At 42.4% G+C, this 20,441-nt stretch overlaps 2 protein-coding genes across 2 annotated transcripts in view; one reads left to right on the forward strand and one right to left on the reverse strand.

Moving 5' to 3' along the window:
* The window catches only part of SCYL2 (SCY1 like pseudokinase 2), a 68,223-nt gene extending 56,366 nt beyond the window's left edge, over positions 1–11,857 (reverse strand). The window contains exons 1-3 of the mRNA XM_068272810.1: positions 11,734–11,857; positions 3,586–3,777; positions 2,595–2,752 (exon numbers count right to left, since the gene is read on the reverse strand). Coding sequence (XP_068128911.1) covers positions 2,595–2,752; positions 3,586–3,762 — 335 coding nt within the window. The 5' untranslated portion in view covers positions 3,763–3,777; positions 11,734–11,857. The remainder of the gene's footprint in view (positions 1–2,594; positions 2,753–3,585; positions 3,778–11,733) is intronic.
* Positions 11,858–12,005: 148 nt separating this feature from the next.
* Positions 12,006–20,441, forward strand: part of DEPDC4 (DEP domain containing 4) — a 41,688-nt gene continuing 33,252 nt past the window's right edge. Inside the window, exons 1-2 of the mRNA XM_068272811.1 lie at positions 12,006–12,136; positions 16,128–16,518. Coding sequence (XP_068128912.1) covers positions 12,058–12,136; positions 16,128–16,518 — 470 coding nt within the window. The 5' untranslated portion in view covers positions 12,006–12,057. The remainder of the gene's footprint in view (positions 12,137–16,127; positions 16,519–20,441) is intronic.

The following is a 20,441-nucleotide window of genomic DNA, read 5'->3' on the forward strand; positions in this document are numbered from 1 at the left end:
GGCTGCATATACTGGGGGCACCTATACACCTGGCTGCATATACTGGGGGCACCTATACACCTGGCTGCATATACTGGGGGCACCTATACACCTGGCTGCATATACTGGGGGCACCTATACACCTGGCTGCATATACTAGGGGCACCTATACACCTGGCTGCATATACTGGGGGCACCTATAGACCTGGCTGTATATACTGGGGGCACCTATAGACCTGGCTATACTGGGGACACCTATACACCTGGCTACATATACTGGGGACACCTAAAGACCTGGCTATCTATACAGGAGACACCTATAGACCTGGCTATCTGTACAGGAGACACCTATAGGCCTGGCTACCTATTCTGGAGACACCTGTAGACCTGGCTACCTATACTGGGGACATCTATAGACCTGGCTATCTTAAATGGGGACATCTATACAGGGCTGTGGAGTCGGTCCAAAAATCCACCAACTCCGACTCCTCAGTTTAGGATTCCACCGACTCCGACTCCTCTAATTTGCATATTACAATTTTGTTGATTAAAAGTATGTAACATGAAATTCGTCTCTTAACTGCCAATGCTTAGGAATTTTACAAGACAACTGAAGTGAGAAGGATATGTAGACTACTAGATTTATTCCCTCTACACTAAAACTAGTCCTTGGTAAGAGTACTTGTAAAAGGTACAACCGGAACAAAGAACATCTATCAAGTGTGGGTGCATGTAAGAATGTGAGGAGATTGTAAACAGACAACACCTCTGTATTCAATGTGCACAGCATTCTCAGTGGATTCCCTGCAGCTCTGTTGGGAGTGCATATGTAGAGTATAGTACTACTGTGTAACAAAGTAAACCTGAGACAGATGAAATTAAAGTTTTATACATACCTGGGGCTTCCTCCAGCCGCCTTCAGGATAATCAGTCCCTCGTTGTCCTCCTCCACCACCTGGATCTTCTTCTATGAGTCCAGGTACTTGAGCCAGTCAAGCGTAGTGCGCATGCGCACACTCCGCCGCCAGGAGCATACTACACCTATGCAGCACTATTGTGCAGGTGCAGAATGTTCCTGGCTGTGGGAGCGGCATGCAGCCGGACAGCGCTGACTGGCTGAATTACCAGGACTCATAGCAGAAGATCCGGGTGGTGGAGGACAGCGAGGGACTGATTAGCCTGAAGGCGAAATAAAAAAAAAAAAACTTTACTTTTCATCCGTCTCAGTTACCCTTTAATTTGTAATCACCAAACCAAATTTTAATAACATATCAAATTATTTTATTTCATCAGCAAAGGTAGTGCATACATTTGCATAAATCAGCATCAATGCAGAATTATTTCCATCTCGTTGACCATCTCTATTAGTGACATAGCTAAACATCAGGCTTTATTCTTACAGCATAGATGTTATTTAGTATATATAAGAGATTCCTGTGTACACATCATATATACAGTTACAATCAGATATGTATATCTGACCTTAAAAATACGGGGACTGCTTTATTGAAGCAGCACAAGTAACTAATTTTGATTGGTTTATTTCATTTTTGTGGACTAAGCACAGCTATTACTGTATATATACATTATTTTGAATGACTATTATCTGAGAAATAGAACATTTTATCATATTTTCTATTTTAATTACAGTTAAAAATTCATTAGGAGTCGGTGCATTTTTTCCCGACTCCGACTCCAGGCACCCAAAATTGCCCGACTCCACAGCCCTGCATCTATAGACCTGGTTATCTATTTTGGGGACACCTGTAGATTAGGCTACTTATACTGGGGACACCTATAGACCTGGATACCTGCACTGGGAAAACCTATAGACCTGGATACTTCCACTGGGGATACCTTTTGACCTGGTTACCTATACTGGGGGCACCTATTTTGGGGGAACTGCTGCCAGATTAACTATTTTTGGGAAACTGCTGCTGCCAGATTAAGTGTATTTTGAGAAACAGCTGCCAGATTGTGTATTTTTGGGGAACCGCTGCCAGATTGTGTATAATGGGGGAACTGCTGCTTCCAGATTCTGTGTATTTTGGGGGAACCACTGCTGCTACATGTATTTTTGGTGATCCGCTGCCAAATTATGTGTATTTGGGGGAACCGCTGCTGCCAGATAACGTCTATTTTGGGGGAACGACTGCCATATCTGTATTTTGGAGGAACCTCTGCCAAATTGCATGAATTTTTGGTGAAATGCTGTCAGATTACATGTATTTTGTTGGGAAACTATGGCAGAGTTCAAACTTCCCCGGCAGACCTTTTACACCACTGCTAAGGTCATGTATATTTTGCCCCACCCATGACCACGCCCACATTCTGTTGCATGACCACACCTATTTTTTGGCACTACGCGCGGCGCAGGGGTTTTTGTCAGTGTACAATATAACATATTTACTGTTGTCAATAAATTATTATATCTTAGTCTGTAAAAATATAAAACGTGAAAGGTGGGAAACACTGGTATGGGGGCCCCATAATCTCTTGCCCGGGGGCCCCATGAGTTGTCAGTCCGCCCCTGAAGGTACCCCAACCATGCATGATGATTCCTTTAAATATGAGGACTCAAAATCCCTGTGTATACTGTAATACAGTTTATTTACCTTGACTCTTCCAGAGGATGCTGCACAGTAAGTAATCGTGGATGCCGCAGCCTTGTTAACTGCTGAACACCTCTCTTAAGTGAATCTATTATTTGATCCTTTTCATACTTCTGATATTTGTCAATCAGCTTTTTGTCAAACACAAACACAGCAACTTCCTAAACAAAAACAAACAAAATTATTATTACATCTCAACATCTACAACTTTCCTTGTATACAAGGTGCATAACGTATGTAGGGGACAAGTGGGAACACAGCAGCACATAACAGGGCACCAGAGCTCATATGTGAGAAAGAAAACACTTTAAACCTCTCACATTCAGTGACATTAAAAACAACCCAAAAAAAACAAACAAACACTAGAAGGTCTCTTGCTTGGCAGAATGGGAAGGGGGGGGGGGCACTTTTCTAGTATGCAGTGAAGGGAGGGTTTGATTGACACCATGACCACACGCCTTCCCAGACCTGACTCCAGGAGGCTGAACCACTATGATAAAATGTAGTTCCACCCAGAGCTCATAGCTGACATAGGAAGGAAGTTCTAGCAGTAGGTCATTGTAGGAACTTCAGAGCAACTATGCAAGTATAAGGGGATTTTCAGGGCTGGGGGATGCTCCTTGGTAAGTGGTTTTGGGAGGAAGGAGGGGGGGGGGCAGAAGGGAAGAAAATAGTCCACACATATGGGTTTAATTTTTGATGAACCACCAGGTCTTTTTGTAGTGGATCTAAAGGAAGTTGAAAGCTGCCTGCTACTACGCCTACAATAATAAATTAGACCAAATAATAACTACCTTATGCCAAAGTACAACTATGCCTTCATAAAGTCATTCCATGTGGAAAATACACAAAAATGTAAGGGGACGAATACTTCTTCTTGGCACTGTTTAAAGGTTTTGAGTGCTATATGGTTAGCAATATTTTCACTGGTATGTGATTGGTGTTGTAGTTAGTATAATAGCATGTACACAAACATTTCTACAGTACAAAATACCTGCTTGGTGGATTTCTTGGTGCCATGAAAGATTTTCCATGCCAGTCCATTGCCACCACTGGCTACATGCTTCCCCACATCAAACTCTCTAGTGACAGGGTTCCCCATAACAGCACTGGTGACATCCGCTGTCACCTTGGTGACCGTACTCTTCAGCTTGTTGAGCATGGACTCCATTTTCTTTTCTCAGACCTTCCACATATAAAATAAAGGCAGTTTTGTAAGTTAATCAAGAAATCACTTTATCCGCTGCTTCTAAAGCTGGTGTCAGGTTTATTACACTTTTTCTGGCACCGAATAATTATCCTTCCAAAAGAGAATTTGCCACTTGTTATGTCTAAATATAGCAGACTGCGGCTTTATTATTTAAAGGGACTCTTCCAATAGCAGTGTGAGAGTATGCCAAGGTGATCCATAGCCTACAAATGCGAGTTTCAAGGCAGGAAAGCATCTGTTCATCATCACTGTGATTAAAGGAAAACTGAAATGAGGTATATGGAGGCCGCCAGATTTATTTCCTTTTAAGCAATACCAATTGCCGGGTAGTCCTTCTGATCCTCTGCCTCTAATACTTTCCACCATAGACCCTGAACAAGCATGCAGCAGATCAGGTGTATGACAGTCAGATCTAACAAGATTCGTGGCATGCTTGTTTCTAGTGTGATTCAGACACTACTACAATATGACAGCCTCCATATTCTTCTCACTACACTTGTGCTTTATACTTACTGTACACAAAATTGTTTTTAGTCGATTGGTTATTCAATTTGAACCAAATGAAATTGTCAAGTAAACTACAGGCTACAGGACAACTGATAGGTATAACAACATTATTAGCTAAAGTGCAGTATAATAAAGCAACCACGTCATTGTGTATGTAAACGGCTGCAATGATCTCTATGGTATTGTGATTTTCCTGTATTCTCTGTGTTCATCTCTGTTCTAAGTAAGCTGCAATTCTTGATGGTGGTGTATGTTTCATCTCTGCTGGTTTTTCTTTAGTGAAGAGTTCTAACTTGTTATACTAGGTGCCTATCTACGTGCGCTGACCACTCTGCTCCATCAAACTGAAGCAAGAGGGATATGATGGCTGACATTTATTTCCATTTAACCAATACCAGTTGCCTGGCTAATCTGCTGATCCTCTGCCTCATACTTTTAGCCATAGACCCTGAACAAGCATGCAGCAGATCAGGTGTTTCTGACACTATTGTCAGATCTGCCAAGACTAGCTGCATGCTTGTTTCTGGTGTTATTCAGACACTACTGCAATCAAATAGCTCAGCAGGGCTGCCAGGCAACTTGTATTGTTTAACTACCTAACAACTGCATCACGCCAATGAGATGCCTATGAGAGGAGGCGAAGAAAATGGATCGCTGTCCTATTCAATTTAGGACTAAGCAGGGGCATGGAAAGGGAGGGGAAAAACAAAAAAAAACAAACAAAAAAAAACGACAATGTAAGCTTGACAAAAACAAAACAAAAAACAAAGGATCGCAGGAGCAGACACCTCCAAAAGAATGTCCTGTAAAAGATAATAAAAGGAGGTAAGATGTGCGCTTAGTTGTAGGGCTGTGTAGCAAGCTGACAAAGCTGCACAGCCCTGTGTTGTCAAAGATGGCCTGGTCACTGGAAGGGGGGGGGATGGGTTGTGGTGTTAAGCCTGTGGTCCTGAAGTGGTTACAAATAAATAAATATGGCAGCCTCCATATTCTTCTCACTTCAGTTGGTCTTTAAATGAGCCTGGTTGTTATTTTAAGTGTGGATAGAAAAATGGTGGGTGCTTAAAGATTACACAGTTAAGTACTACGTCAAGTGGTTCCAAACTAGTAGTAGCAGTGTTTTAAAGAATATTCAGTAACCTTTCTTCTGAAATCTGGTCAATATTAAAATCAATATTGCCAGAGCAATTTTTGGGCAGAGAAACATTGAGTGTTTGCCACATCTACTAAATATCTCTCAATGTATGGGTACCTTTAACATACTTCATAGATGGGAGAGGACACTGAATAATTAAAAGCAATGTCAGCGGGGAAGAATGCAGCTACAGCAGTTACGTTTCCACCAGGACCTTCTCATGAGCACAGTTATGTAAATGCCACCAAGTACTGTCTGCAATACTCTACTGATATGTGCACACCACATGCTTGTAGAGCAAAGCGTCTGCATACCGGCAATCAGGCCCTCGGCACACTCTAGATAGTAAGCGCCATATACAGTTTGCCTCCATGTTTGTGGAGGGGTAAATAAGCACCTGAAAAGTACTGTAAGCACAGTTCGTACCGCAAGCGCATTGATTGTAAATGTCGCAGAGTACAGTATTGTGTCTGCATTTACTCTACCGGTATGAGCACACCACATGCTTGGGAAGCACAGCATGCAGCAATTTGCATACCGGGAATCAGGCCTGAGCATCAGTTATAGTTTGCCTCTATGTCTGGGAAGGAATGGATAATGCTTTATGAACAAGACTTATGACCGAGTCATAAATTAACCTCACTGCTTCCTTTCTTACTAAAAGGTGGCCACACACAGACACATACAATGAAATGGTTATTTCTACCAACCCCCCCCCCCCCCCAAAAAAAAAAAACCACACACACTATATGAATGGTTTATTCCCCCCCCCCCCCCCCCTTTAAACATTTACAGGTGGTTTGAATTGGGTCCTGAACAATGGACTCAAAATCCAGCAGTATTAAGTTAACATGAGGCTAGAAATCCAGAAATATGCCACTAAACCATGCTATAGATTTAGCACCAAAGTAGAATTTTACTTCAATACACTGTATTAACCTATAATTGTTCTACAGTATAAATCTGCTAAATACCATGCAAATCTATCAAAGGCAATAGAGAATTGAAACAGGTGAATTAAGTCTGTACTCCGCAACCACCAACTAAAGGCTCATGCACACATCAGACTATAGTCTTTGGAAAATGAAACATCACAGACCAATCTTACCAACCCTCATGTAGTATGAGAGCCATACCTTCACAGTCTTTTCTATGGAGCTGAACTCCCCCATAAGACAAATCTTTGCAAGATGCTGCACACACAGATGCTGTACAGACACAAAAGATCAGTATCTGCCAAAGATCCGTTCCTGCAAAATGCATTCATAGGCCTCAATTCACAGAGCTTTATCAAACACTTTATCAAACGTTTGATAATTTTCCTCATGGGTAAAATCTAATTTTGAATTCACTAAGGTGTTATAGATTTATTGATCATTTCATCGATAAAACATTCGATAAATCTATAACACCTCAGTGAATTCAAAATTAGATTTTACCCATGAGGTAAATTATCAAACGTTTGATAAACGTTTGATAAAGTGTTTGATAAAGCTCTGTGAATTGAGGCCACAGTCTGATATCTGCAGATCATCATAAACGCCTTGTTTAACTGACAGTGATCTGCAGATCAGACAATCATCTGCAGATCTGAAAATCCATCCTGGTGGATCTGATCTGCAGATGAATGTCAGTTAAATCATGTGTGTATGATGATCTGCAGATATCATAGACTATGAATGCATTTTGCAGGAACGGATCTTTTGCAGGAACGGATCTTTTGAATGTCTACAGCATCTGTGTGTGCAGCATCTTGCAAAGATTTCTGTCTGATGGGGAGTTCAGCTCCATAGAATAGACTGTAGGTATGGCTCTCATACTGAATGGTAAAATTGGTCTGTGATCTTTCATTTTCCAAAGACTATGGTCTGATGTGTGTATGTGGCCTTAAGCTGCGTACTCATCCAATTTTACTACTTTTATGCGGAGTGGTTGCCTACACAATTTGTTCAAAGTATTCAAAATCTGTTGGCTTTGTTCAGGGCTGAGGGCTCATTTCCACACACAAAGCTTCCCTGCATGCAAATTCGGCTGGGGAAACGCAGCCTACTGAAATCGATAGGCTGTCATCTGAATCGCATGTGGAGAAAACAAAAACCTGAGGCATAATCTTCAAAAAGGACCCCTGCAAAAAACAAAACAAAAAAATCCAAACCAAACACACCCCACTTAAGAGGTCCACAAAAAAAAAAAAAAAAAAAAAAAAAAAAACACACAACAACAACACTATAATAAACCTTGTTAAAACTGAGAAGATTGTTTGAAACTGTTCAGTCTACAATCACTTTAGAAAAGAGGATGAATGCTGAATGAGTCTTTGCAGTTTGCCATCTTTTCACTGCAGTAAGCACAACTGTACAGTACAATAAGATGTAGGGATGATCAATGATGTGCATATCATTCTGAGTTGATGCACAATTATGCAAATATATGCATACTTAAACAAAAAAACAAAAACAAAAAAAAATGACCACATTCCACCTTGGAGGAATTCCATTAGTCTATTTTCATTTGCATAATCCTGCAACAATGCAGATTTTGCATCTTATTGATCACTCCGCTTGCCATGAATCCTTACCACATACAAATATAAACAGTGCTAAGAAACGGTATATTAGCAATGGCTAACAACCTGATAAAGTTGCCATGCCTCAACCCGCTAGTGCATAGATATCACACCAGAGTACTGGAAAATCTATATGCCAGATGAAAGTATAAATGTCACTTCAATTGAGAAAAGCAAAGACGGGGAAATGATCCATCCACCAACCTCCTGTTTCCAAGATGAGAAAACCTGATACCATTCCCATACTGCTCATACATTCAACCTTAAACCCTTAATGGGTTAGTCTACAATGTAGGCCCTTAAAACTACATATGGGTCTAGAGTTGATCTAGAACCCACAAACCGTGCCAACTCAAAGAGCTGCTTTTTCCTAAAAAAAACACCACAAAACGTCCAGGGATCTCTAACAAGCCCCTCAATCGCACTGTTCTCTTACACGACTAGCACAGAACAAGAAAATAGAGGGCTTACCACTTTGAAGCAGATTGCTGTGCATAGGTAGGAAGCAGTGAAGGCACAGTCTATGTAACAGGTGTTTGAGACAGCCATCTTTTTCAAAACTGCTCAGCACCTGGTTATGAACAGGGGCTCCCCACCAGCTCAAGTCTAGGCCTACCCGTCAAGCACACAGAGTTGCAGCTACCTGGTAACCCAGCACCAGCCAGAAACACATTGAAGATTCACCAGCCATCCCAGAAGCAGTGTTGCGAGAGAGGCAACACCCCTGTGAGTAGACCAACAGGACAAAAGTAGGAACACTTGGAGGAGATAATCTCATAATACAAATGTATGACAGCAATGGTGTTGATCCCATCACTATGGTGTTTGGAAGTAGACTAGCATCTCCCTCAACAGAATATAATTGGGTGGGTGTGGCAGAAAGGATAAGCTCCATTTCCCCAAACTGCATGCTCTGGCAAGAGACTAACTGCACAGATAAGCCTGAGCAGTTAGTAAGATAAAACATGGTGAAGAAACTGTCTAGCAGATAATCATAAAGGAAATCTAAAAGGAAGAGTAGAGTCCTCTATGCACCCAAACTGGCCAGTAACACAATAAACCTGAGGTGACAGAAGGCAGGTCATTTAAATCGTTTGGTCTCATTTGTGTGTCCTTAGGTGGGCGGAGCTGGTCTTCTCTCTCATATTAGATTGTCCTATAGGACAGAGTCCCCCAACTCTGTCCTCTAGGCCCACCAACAGTACATGTTTTAAAGAAAACCACGAACCTGCACAGATGAGGTAATTAGTGTAACAGAGGAGAAGTGTAGTTGGCACTACAGCAAGTGGCAGTTATTGTGAGCAGGAGTCTGGCAGAGTCCACTTCGCTATACTCACCTCTGATCATACCAGTGGTACTGTACAAAAGGAATGAGAGAGATAAATCTCTGCACTGCATGGTTGCTTTTAATCCAAAGTGAGGCACTTCATCACAATCTACATCAAAGTAGATAGTGGAAAAACATACCAGTGTTAGGAGCGATGTGGATGGCGGTGGGTGCTGGGCACTGGTAGCCTGACGGCCACTTCACGCAATTATGTGCTTCTACGGAGGCTGCCTCTGCAGAAGCGCAAACTTGAGCGAAATGGCCATCAGGCTAACAGTGCCCAGCACCTTCCACCATCCACATCGCTCCTAGCACTGGTATGTTTTTCCACTATCTACTTTGATGTACATTGTGATGAAGTGTCTCACTTTGGATTAAAAGCAGCTCTGCAGCGCCGATATATCACTCGCCTTCATTTTGTGAGGTAATTGGTGTCTTAGCAGAGCTGTTTAACTACCTCTGTGGATTTCCACAAAACATGCACTGTTGGTGGGCCTTGAGGACAGGATTGGGGAACACTGCTATAGGATGATTAGAGTAAAATGTATAAGGAGGGCATGCAGTTACAAATAGCATAACAAACAGAAGGCATTTTTTCCACCTCTTTACTCCACTCCACCCCCCCCCCCCCCCCCCAACCAGAACTGGCAATTAGGGATGGTCAATGACATGCAAATAATTCCAGGTTCTTGCATGAGTGTGCACATTTTTGCAGCTGAAAATAGACTTCCGGCACTAATTTAAGGCCCGTACACACGCCTGACTGCAGGTAACGACGCGTCTGTCGTCACCTCGCGCTGGGCGGGTTTTCAGCAGACAGTCCGGCGTGTGTACAGTCTGTCGGCGAAGTCTGCAGACAGACTGTACACACACCGGACTGTCGCTGGAACGCCCGCCCAGCGGGAGGTGACGACTGACCCATCGTTGCCTTTAGTACGGCGTGTGTACGGGCCTTTACTTTAAGGTACCCAGCAGGAAACCTCATAGGGAACAGTTTTCCAATCACAGCACAAAGTCTTGGGATTGGCCAAATAGTGTGAGCATAGTTTACTACAACCCATCTGAAACCTAAAAGTTTGATAAGGTGCCGTTCGGTCAATCCCATTAGCAGAATTGTTCTATGAGGTTTCCTGCTGAGTCCCCTAAAGTATACTAGTGCCCAGCTTCCCCCTTGGTTGGATTTGATTGGTCTATTTGCATACACAATTAACATATTCCAGCATCAACTCAAAGTTATCTGCATCTCGCTGGTAGAGATGTCGGCGAACGGTTCGCCGGTGAACCCCTCACCCTGTACTACTTCCGGGTCGTAGCGACCCGGAGTAGTACGGCTGCGCTGGGCCGGCGGTGCGCGTCCTTGATCGCGCGCCTGTTGCCGGGCACTTTCTGCGCATGTGCATTACGTCATGAGTGGAATTCTAATGAAGATTCATTAATACACCCACTTCACACTTCCTCCTTACCCCGGAAGGAGGACGTACGGTAATGAGTGGTGGAACACATCCCATAGGTCGCTTATTACAAGGGTGACACGCACAGGACATACATTTGAAATCGGCGCCGGTAGAATTGGGCGTAGGATACAGCCGGTATATGGCTGATCCTGCTTCTGCACAAGTCCGGGCTGTGTTAATTACTATTCCCCCTCCAGGCCGCCATGGATAGTGGGGAATGATATAATTCAGCTTCCAACTATTGCTGGAGGCCGAATTATTGTGTTTTAAAATTAACTTCAGCTCAGTCTTCTGACTCCGCAGACGTTACTCACTGAGCGCACTCTAGCTGTAATTCTTATTATATTACAATCTATGGCTGCGCCCAAATCAACCTGCACTGAAAAGCACTGCTCCTCGCATATGATCCCTGGACTTCTGGGTAAGTTAACTCCCCCTATCCCGTAGTCACAGGTACATTCATTTTCATTAGAATTCCGAAGCACATTGCAAATCGTAGAGAGCAGCGATTTACAATATGGCCTATAGACTTACATTGTGTACAATTTCTGCTCTGCGGAAAAGAAAGACTTCACAAAGAAAGACTAGTTTCTCCACCGGAAAAAACTGATACATACATACATACATACACAATATTACACATCACTTTAGGTGTCTAACATGGCAACGGCTGATAAATATGGACATAGCTAAAACGTGACATCTGCTCTAGTTTTATATGTTGGTCCTGAAGTGTGAGCATTAATGTCTATGTGCAGGTGAAGTTTGATGAGGGCTGGGTATTACCTACAGGACGCTACTAGCGATTTCCTAGTCTGACACAGTGGTCACATTACTGAAGGTCCTGAGCTTGTAAACAATATGATGATGTGGCTCTTGCTGTCACTGACATGGACAAAGCCTCTGACACCACAAACCCCATTATAGTCAACCGGTTACCCACCGCCCAGATCCAGAAGATGAATGGCAGCTCCTTCTGTCCCCCGATATGTGTAGGCAGGAGACAGGGAGCCCAACTAGCACATACGGGACTGCGCTCCACCTGTCAGGCCGAACCACTTCCTCCCTCTTGGCAGCGTCAGGGAGGAAGAAGTGACTTCACAGTCAGGTGACAAAGTCACATGACCTTCCTAAATGAATTAGTCACATGACGTGCGCACCTGCACTCTGTCCTGCAGTTCTTTGGAACCGCAACTTCCTTCCTGTGGGCGGTCATGGATGTGTGACGTCGGGAATAGGATTCTCCATCCACTGCTAGGCAGGTGCGATGGCGGCAGATTTGACTCCAAATCCCAGCAGATTCCGGAGGATCCGCAGTATGGGGGAGCTGAGGGCACGCAGGAGAGGTATGCGCCAGGGACTATAGGATTTGCTGTAGTCGTGCTGTAGGATGTTTGTTTCATGGGTACACGGGCACTTACTTTCCTTTTCCTTCCTATTTCAAAATATTTTATTCATTATTCGTTTTAAACAATACACATATTATTTGGATAAAAACTCTACTTATTACACTGTGATTGTTTGACAGTGTTTCGGCATATCTAGATATTTTGTAATAATAGACATGTGAACATATGTTTTATGAAAGTAGGGCTGGCCTGTTATAACATGAGATTGTTTAATTAAAGGGTACATAAGCTGTGTTCATGAGATTCTAACGTCTTTAGTTCTCTGTTGTTCTGAAAGTGAAAAGTCGCGCTATTCTTGCTTGATTTGAGATATCTGCTGCTCAGCAATGTGGGATCTTCTTTACATTAAAAACGAATCTAGGTTCACAGTGGATGTTGTGTTCCATGTAAAAGCAGGGACACCATGAAAATGTTGCGCCATACGGTATCTGTGCCTTGTGTTGCATACTGTCAATAAAAAGTATGCTTCACTGTCACTGTTATTGTGCGTAACGCACTGCATGCAGTGCGTTGGGATGCTGCATGCCGTTAGACCGCACATCACTCGCTGTACTTTGAACGTCGCATAGGTAGTGCGATGTTGCATGCTACAATGCAACCATTACATCCCATTGTAAATGTAGCCTTAAAGAGAACCTGTACTGAGTAAAAATATTTAAAATAAACACATGAGGTAACTTCAAATTAACATTGCATAGTTACCTTGCCATCAGTTCCTCTCAGAAGCTCACCATTTTCTTCTGACAATAATCCCTTCCAGTTCTGACAATATTTTGTCAGATATAAAATATATCAGTTGCTGTCAGTAAAATATCAGTTGCTGTCAGTTGTAGCTGAGAGGAAAACTGATGTACCAGGTAATGTCCGTGTTTCCCTATAGCTCAAGTGGGCGATGTTACAGTTTAACTGTGTGCTGACCAAAAAGCGGTTATGGGTAATGGCCATTTTCAAAATGGAGGACGGAAAATTCCCTTGATCACAGTGAACAAACAAGACGCGGGACAGGAGAAAGACACTGAGGAGTAGACTACATGGAAGGTAAGTATGACTTGTGTATGCTTATTTTGACTTAATTTTCAGTTCAGGTTTTCTTTAAGGCCTCTTTCACAGTAGGACATTGTGTTTTGATGCGATGATAAAGTCGCAATGCAAATTGCAATGCCCCAAAAAGTCGCAACGCAATTTAATTCCCCGTTATTGTCGCATACGGTAGAGCATACAGGCAATGAAAAGTTTGCTTCCAAGTCATTACTTAGCATGTGCAAACAGTCTAACTTAGCTAATAACGTGTATAACGCACAGCATGCAGCACTTTCTAATAATGCTACATGTAACACACTAACGCAACGTGTGCACTGTGAATGTCGCACAGACTTAATATTGCTGTGCTTTAGTCTGTGTTTAAATATTTTCGAACGTGCGACTTTAACGTCGCACTGTGAAAGAGGCCTAAAAGACAACTGAAGTGAGAAGAACATGAAGGCTGCCATATTTATTTCCTTTTAAAAAATACTGGTTGCCTGGCAGCCCTGCTGGTCTATTTGGCTGCAGTATGTCTGTAACACCAGTAACAAGGATGCAGCTAATCTTGTCAGATCTGACATTGTCAGAAACCTTATATGCTGCAGGCTTGTTTAGGGGCTATGACTAAAAGTATTATAGGCAGAAGATTAGCAGGACAGACAGGTAACTGGTATTTCTTTAAAGGAAACAATTATGGCAGCCTCCATATCACTCTTGGTTCGGTTGTCCTTTAAAGAAAGGTGGGTGTTCAATTGGTAATGTGGACTGAAGGCTGGCTAGTTTACAGCACTTGTCTACTTTAGAAGACCCACCAGAAAACCTCATAGGGAAATTCTGCGCTAACATGATTGGGTGGATGGAACCCTCTCAAACTGCTAGATTTCAGATATGTTGTAGTAAATTACACCCACACTCTAATCACAAGCCTTCGTGCTGTAGACAAGGGTGCTGTGATCAAAGAACTGTTCCCTATGAAGTTTACTGCTGGGCCCTCTAAATTGGACTAGTGCCCAATTTAGTACCTGGTGCCTTTTACTATAGGTGCTCTTCACACTTATTAGTATTCACATGTGGGTGTACCGATTCGCGTTTGGTTGCCCATCTAAAGTATTTTAACAGCATCGCATTGGACTTTCCTTTTTTCATAGTTTTTTTTTTTTTTGCGCTTTTGTGATTTATTTATTTTTTGCATCTTTAAATCATGCAGCAGTGATGCCTTTTTCCGGTGTGATTTACATGTAAGTCAATAGAAACACAGAAAAAAAATCACATCTGTTACACTAAATCGCCTATGATTTTAGTGTCGAGATAAGGTACATTCTCATGTAAATTTACTTCATTACTATGCATGGAAAAAGTTCACAAAAATGATGGGGAGCAAGGTTTTGTTATAGAGCTGTCCTTCAGCACTACGGCACTGCTACTTACTCCCCTGGGAGATCTGCTGCTTCCGTCGCTGTCAACACTTGCCTGGCATCTGCCGCTACATGCCAGGCTCTCCTAGCAGTGTTCCTCCCCGTCGCCAACAAGCCAGGACTACCAGCGTCGCTCTCTGCTACTTCCTCTACTACCACTAAACACTAGAGCCCTAGCAAAAGCCTCTTCCTAGGTCCAGTCTGAACTCCCATTTGTCCACTAGGTGGAGCAATGAGAATCATTCTTATTATCAGCATGAACCAGCGGTGCTGCAGGTAGTCCAGGCGCGAAGTGGTGGTACATTGGTGTGGTCCAGGCGGTGCAACAAAATGTTTTATTTGTAATTGTATTTATTCATTTTGTGCACTGAATAGATGGAGTGCCAGGAATTACCTCTTTAACCTATTAAAAATAAAGAAATAAAAAATGGGCATCTGGGGTCTCCTTAGTAAAAGAGGCCCTGAGATGCCTAAAGAAGCCATCTGCAGATGGGTGGTAGAGACTCTTCCCCTGCTCTGAACAGGTGAAAGGTTATTGCCCATGTATGACATGCAACATTCACTTCCTGGTGCGTGAAAAGGGGAAAAGAACTTGCGGGGCTATTACATCCGTTCTTTTCCGCTTCGCTAAGTGCTAATTATAGTTGGCCAAGCAACAATTTCAGTTACCTCATTTTAGAGCTTGCTAGCTTAACATTGGCGAGTTAAGGAATTTCTCTATCATTTTTAGTTAAATATGAGGTTTTAAAGCGAACCTGTACTGAGTAAAATTATTTAAAATAAACACATGAGGTAACTTCAAATGAACATTACATAGTTACCTTGCCATCAGTTCTTCTCAGAAGCTCACCATTTTCTTCTGACAATGATCCCTTCCAATTCTGACAACATTTTGTCAGAACTGAAATATATCCGTTGCTGCCAGTTATATATCAGCTGCTGTCAGTTACAGCTGAGAGGAGAACTGATGTGTTCATGTTTCCCTATGGTTTAAGTGGGCGATATTACAGTTTAACTGTGTGCAGACCAGGAAGCTGCTATGGGGTAATGGCCATTTTCAAAATGGAGGACGGAGATTTCCATTGATCACAGTGGACAAACAGGACACAGGAGAGGAGAAAGAGATTGAGGAGTAGACTACACAGGAGGTAAGTAGGACTTGTGTATGGTTATTTTGACTTTTAATTTTCAGTACAGGTTTTCTTTAATCCTTTGCAGATAGGGCTGGTCAATGACCTGCAAATAATTCTAAACTGCTGCATGATTATGCAAATTTATCCAGCTTTAAAAATGAGAGAGTTGAATTTCACCTTGGTGGATTTTGAATGGACCATTTTCAAGCTGCATAAATTTGCATACAGAATGTACTTATTTCTGCATCAGTTCAGAGTTATTTGCATTGCATTTACCATCGCTTGTTAAAAACTATAAGCCAATTTTGAGAGTTCCATACATAAGAGCTTGGGTAACCATTCTGTTGTGTATTGTAGGCTATAAAGGACCCTTTCAGGCAACCCGTCTGTGGAACAGTATCATTCATGCCTTGAAAACCCAGGTGGAATTGAAAAACCGTCGTCAGTACCTGCGGACATACCCGCATTGCTTTACTGGCTCTGATGCAGTGGATGTAGTTCTTTGCCATCTCATGCAGAACATGTATTTAAGCAGCTATGATATTTCTCGTGCTAAAGGAGTACAGCTATGCCAAGCACTTATGGAGCACAAACTGTTTGAGCCTGTTGGATCAAAACTTTTCAAGGTGGAAGCTGAACATGTCTTTGAGGACAGCAATAATCAGTTTTATCGATTTGTGGAATCAAAGGGAAGTGCGATTTGCTTGCAAGAGGAGCGCAGCTTTGGAAAGGAGAGGAGGCAATCCAGGTAATATTTTTTTTCTCCATATTAAGCATGTTATAGTATCTAATGTTCAGAATGTCTCTGGTAGGGATGGTAAATGAGATGCGAATAATACTGAGTTGAGGCAGGATTATGCACAGTTATGCAGCTTGAAAATAGACTAATCAAATTCACTCTTGGTGGGATTTGATTGGTACATTTTCAAGCAGTATAAATTTGCATACAGAGTTTGCATAATCCCACATCATCTCGGAATTATTTGCATGTTATTGACCATCAATAGTCTCTAAGGGCTCAAACCCACTAGCAGCCTTTTCTAAGTGCTAGTGATCTGAAACGCTCTTGCTAATGCAATGCTATGGGTGATTTTTCTAAAATCTCATTGCTCAAGTAGGACCACACCCATAGCATTACATTAGCAAGAGCTTTTCAAATCACAAGTGCTTAGTAACTAAGTGTACTGGTAGAGGGTTCCAGGCCTAATATTGAAGGTGGCTCCTGTATCACTTTCGCCTCAATAATTTACACTAAGTGAGAAATAAAGTTGTTTATTGTTAACACTTCTAGAGATGATAAAACCAGACTGGTCTCCGCCATGTGAAAACAAAATTTCCAAGCAATTTTATCAACCCTACATAACATTTTTAAACTCTGAATTCCCCCTTCCATCACAGAGACCCTCCCTCCCTCCCATATCTGGAGGGCTGGGCTTCGTCAGATTAATAAATTTCATGGATTGTACTTTGGGTGACAATTGATCGTCAATGTTCTCAGATATTTATAATCCAGTTGGGGATAGCATTTTAAGTTTTTTTTTTTTTTTTTTTTTTTTTTTTTTTTTTTTTTTTATATGTTTTGATATTATGTCATATATTTGTCTAAGGATTATTCGATAAAGTGAGCTGTTAAAACCATTTATCTTGTGCACCTAAGAGCCAGATTACCTAGTCTCTCTACATTCATAATACAAGTCCTGACATCTAAAGATGGGAAAGCAGTCATAGGCCTGGTGCACACCAAAAACCGCTAGCAGATCCGCAAAATGCTAGCAGATTTTGAAACGCTTTTTCTTATTTTTCTGTAGCATTTCAGCTAGCGTTTTGCGGTTTTGTGAAGCGTTTTTGGTGTAGTAGATTTCATGTATTGTTACAGTAAAGCTGTTACTGAACAGCTACTGTAACAAAAACGCCTGCAAAACCGCTCTGAACTGGTGTTTTTCAGAGCGGTTTGCGTTTTTCCTATACTTAACATTGAGGCAGAAACGCATCCACAATCCAAAAAATGCCTCACCCCGGGAGTATGCGTTTCTGCAAAACGCCTCCCGCTCTGGTGTGAACCACCCCATTGAGATACATTGACCAAGCGGATCCGCACCCGCAAGCGGCTGCAGAAACGCTAAAAAAGCCGCTCGGTGTGCACCAGCCCATAGAAGGGATCTCTCTATCCTTGATACTCCGCTGAATGTAGTGGAGGCATCATAGTAATCTGTTATGTAGTATAGTTCCCTCCTCCAGCTTGCTAGTTCTGTCTACATTTTGGTTGTTGCAGGGCTACTTGGAATGCAAGTTGGGTTTGGTGTAACCTGCATTGATTGTAATCTGGTTGCAGGTCAAAAATGTTATGGCTCAGTTGCGAGTTGTGAAAGCTGGCATAGTTCTTGCTTACCAAAGTCAGCAGTAGCTGCTCTGACCAGAATATTCACTTTGCTGACTTGAATGCTGCTCAGCTCCTAAAGTTGGAAGGCTCCTTCCTGTTCTCAGGCTGAGGCATCCTCTCCTCTCACACACAACTAGCTGGAAATATGCCAGTGCAAGCATGGATATGAGCTTTTCACAACTGGCCAGGTTTACATCTATTTTTTGCGTTGTGGTGGGGATGCGATGCTCCTGCCTGCCACATCCCACAGCAACAATGACAAACATATGTCCCTGTGATAGTCTTCAGACGGTCATATGCACTGCGCCGCTACAGTGACATACCCTTTGCTGGGCAAGAAGTACAGGGTGGGCCATTTATATGGATACACCTTAATAACATGGGAATGGTTGGTGATATTAACTTCCTGTTTGTAGCACATTAGTATATATGAGGGGGGAAACTTTTCAAGATGGGTGGTGACCATGGCGGCCATTTTGAATCCAACTTTTGTTTTTTCAATAGGAAGAGGGTCATGTAGCACATCAAACTTATTGGGAATTTCACAAGAAATACAATGGTGTGCTTGGTTTTAACGTAACTTTATTCTTCCATGAGTTATTTACAAGTTTCTGACCACTGTGTTCAATGTGCTGCCCATTGTGTTGGATTGTCAATGCAAACCTCTTGTCCCACTCTTCTCACACTCTTCTCACACTGATAGCAACACCGCAGGAGAAATGCTAGCACAGGTTCCAGTATAGTAGTAGTAGTTTCAGGTACTGCACATCACATATCTTCACAGCATAGACAATTGCCTTCAGATGACCCCAAAGATAAAAGTCTAAGTGGGTCAGATCGGGAGACCTTGGGGGCATTTAACTGGCCCACAATGACCAATCCACTTTCCAGGAAACTGTTCATCTAGGAATGCTTGGGCCTGACACCCATAATGTGGTGGTGCGCCATCTTGCTGGAAAAAGTCAGGGAACGTGCCAGCTTTAGTGCATAAAGAGGGAAACCTATCATCATGCAGCAATTTCGCATATCCAGTGGCCTTGAGGTTTCCATTGATGAAGAATGGCCCCACTATCTTTGTACCCCATATACCACACCATACCATCAATTTTTTTTTTTGTTTTTTTTGTTCCAACAGTCTTGGAGGGATCTATCCAATGTGGGTTAGTGTCAGACCAATAGCGGTGGTTTTGTTTGTTAATTTAACCATTCACATAAAAGTTTGCCTCATCACTAAACAAAATCTTCTGCGTAAACTGAGGGTCCTGTTCCAATTTTTGTTTTGCCCATTCTGCAAATTCAGTGCACCGATCTAGGTCATCCTCATTGAGATGCTGCAGTAGCTGGAGTTTGTAAGGGTGCCATTTGTGAGTAGCTAATATCCACCGAAGGGATGTTCGACTAATTCCACTCTCCAGTGACATGCAGCGAGTGCTACGCTGTGGGCTCTGGCTTAATGAAGCTAGGACAGCCACTGATGTTTCTTCATTAGTGACAGATTGCACGCGTCCACATTTTGGCAAATCCAACACTGAACCAGTTTCATCAAACTTAGCAAGCAGTTTGCTAACTGTAGCATGGGAGATGGGTGGTCTCGTAGGGTGTCTTGCATTGAAATCTGCTGCAATGACCTGGTTACTGCATCCACCAGACATAAACACAATTTCTATCCGCTCCTCAAATGTTAATCTCGGTGACATGTCAATGGCTGTAAACAAAGAGAAACTTGTAAATAACTCATGAAAGAATAAAGTTACGTTAAAACCAAGCACACCATTGTTTTTCTTGTGAAATTCCGAATAAGTCTGATGTCACATGACCCTCTTCCTATTGACCAAACAAAAGTTGGTCAATTGAAAAGTTTCCTCAAATATACTAATGTGCCACAAACAGGAAGTTAATATCACCAACCATTCCCATTTTGTTAAGGTGTATCAAAATAAATGGCCCACCCTGTATGTCACTGGGATTCCTGTCAGCGCACGCCGCGGTACACCGTGCTCCATCGTTTATACTACACGCGTTGACCATAGGCTACCGTTGCCCCAAGCTCCATACATTAAGCACGGTGCTTGTGGTAACGTGCTGTTGCCCTTGTGTTAGCTAGGATACTTCCATTGCACTGCAAGGAACCGTAGGAATTGTGAAAGCTACCGAGACTTTCATTGCTTTTGCAACCTTTGGTGGCAAATTAGGGTGACGCAATGCAGGTTTACCCTGCAAATGTAAAACGGGCCTGAGTCAGAGCAGAAAGACACCAATCACGTTGCACAATCCTTTCATCTAGTTTCAAA

The sequence above is a fragment of the Hyperolius riggenbachi genome, chromosome 3 (assembly GCF_040937935.1).
Source record: "Hyperolius riggenbachi isolate aHypRig1 chromosome 3, aHypRig1.pri, whole genome shotgun sequence".
NCBI classification, from domain to species: domain Eukaryota; kingdom Metazoa; phylum Chordata; class Amphibia; order Anura; family Hyperoliidae; genus Hyperolius; species Hyperolius riggenbachi.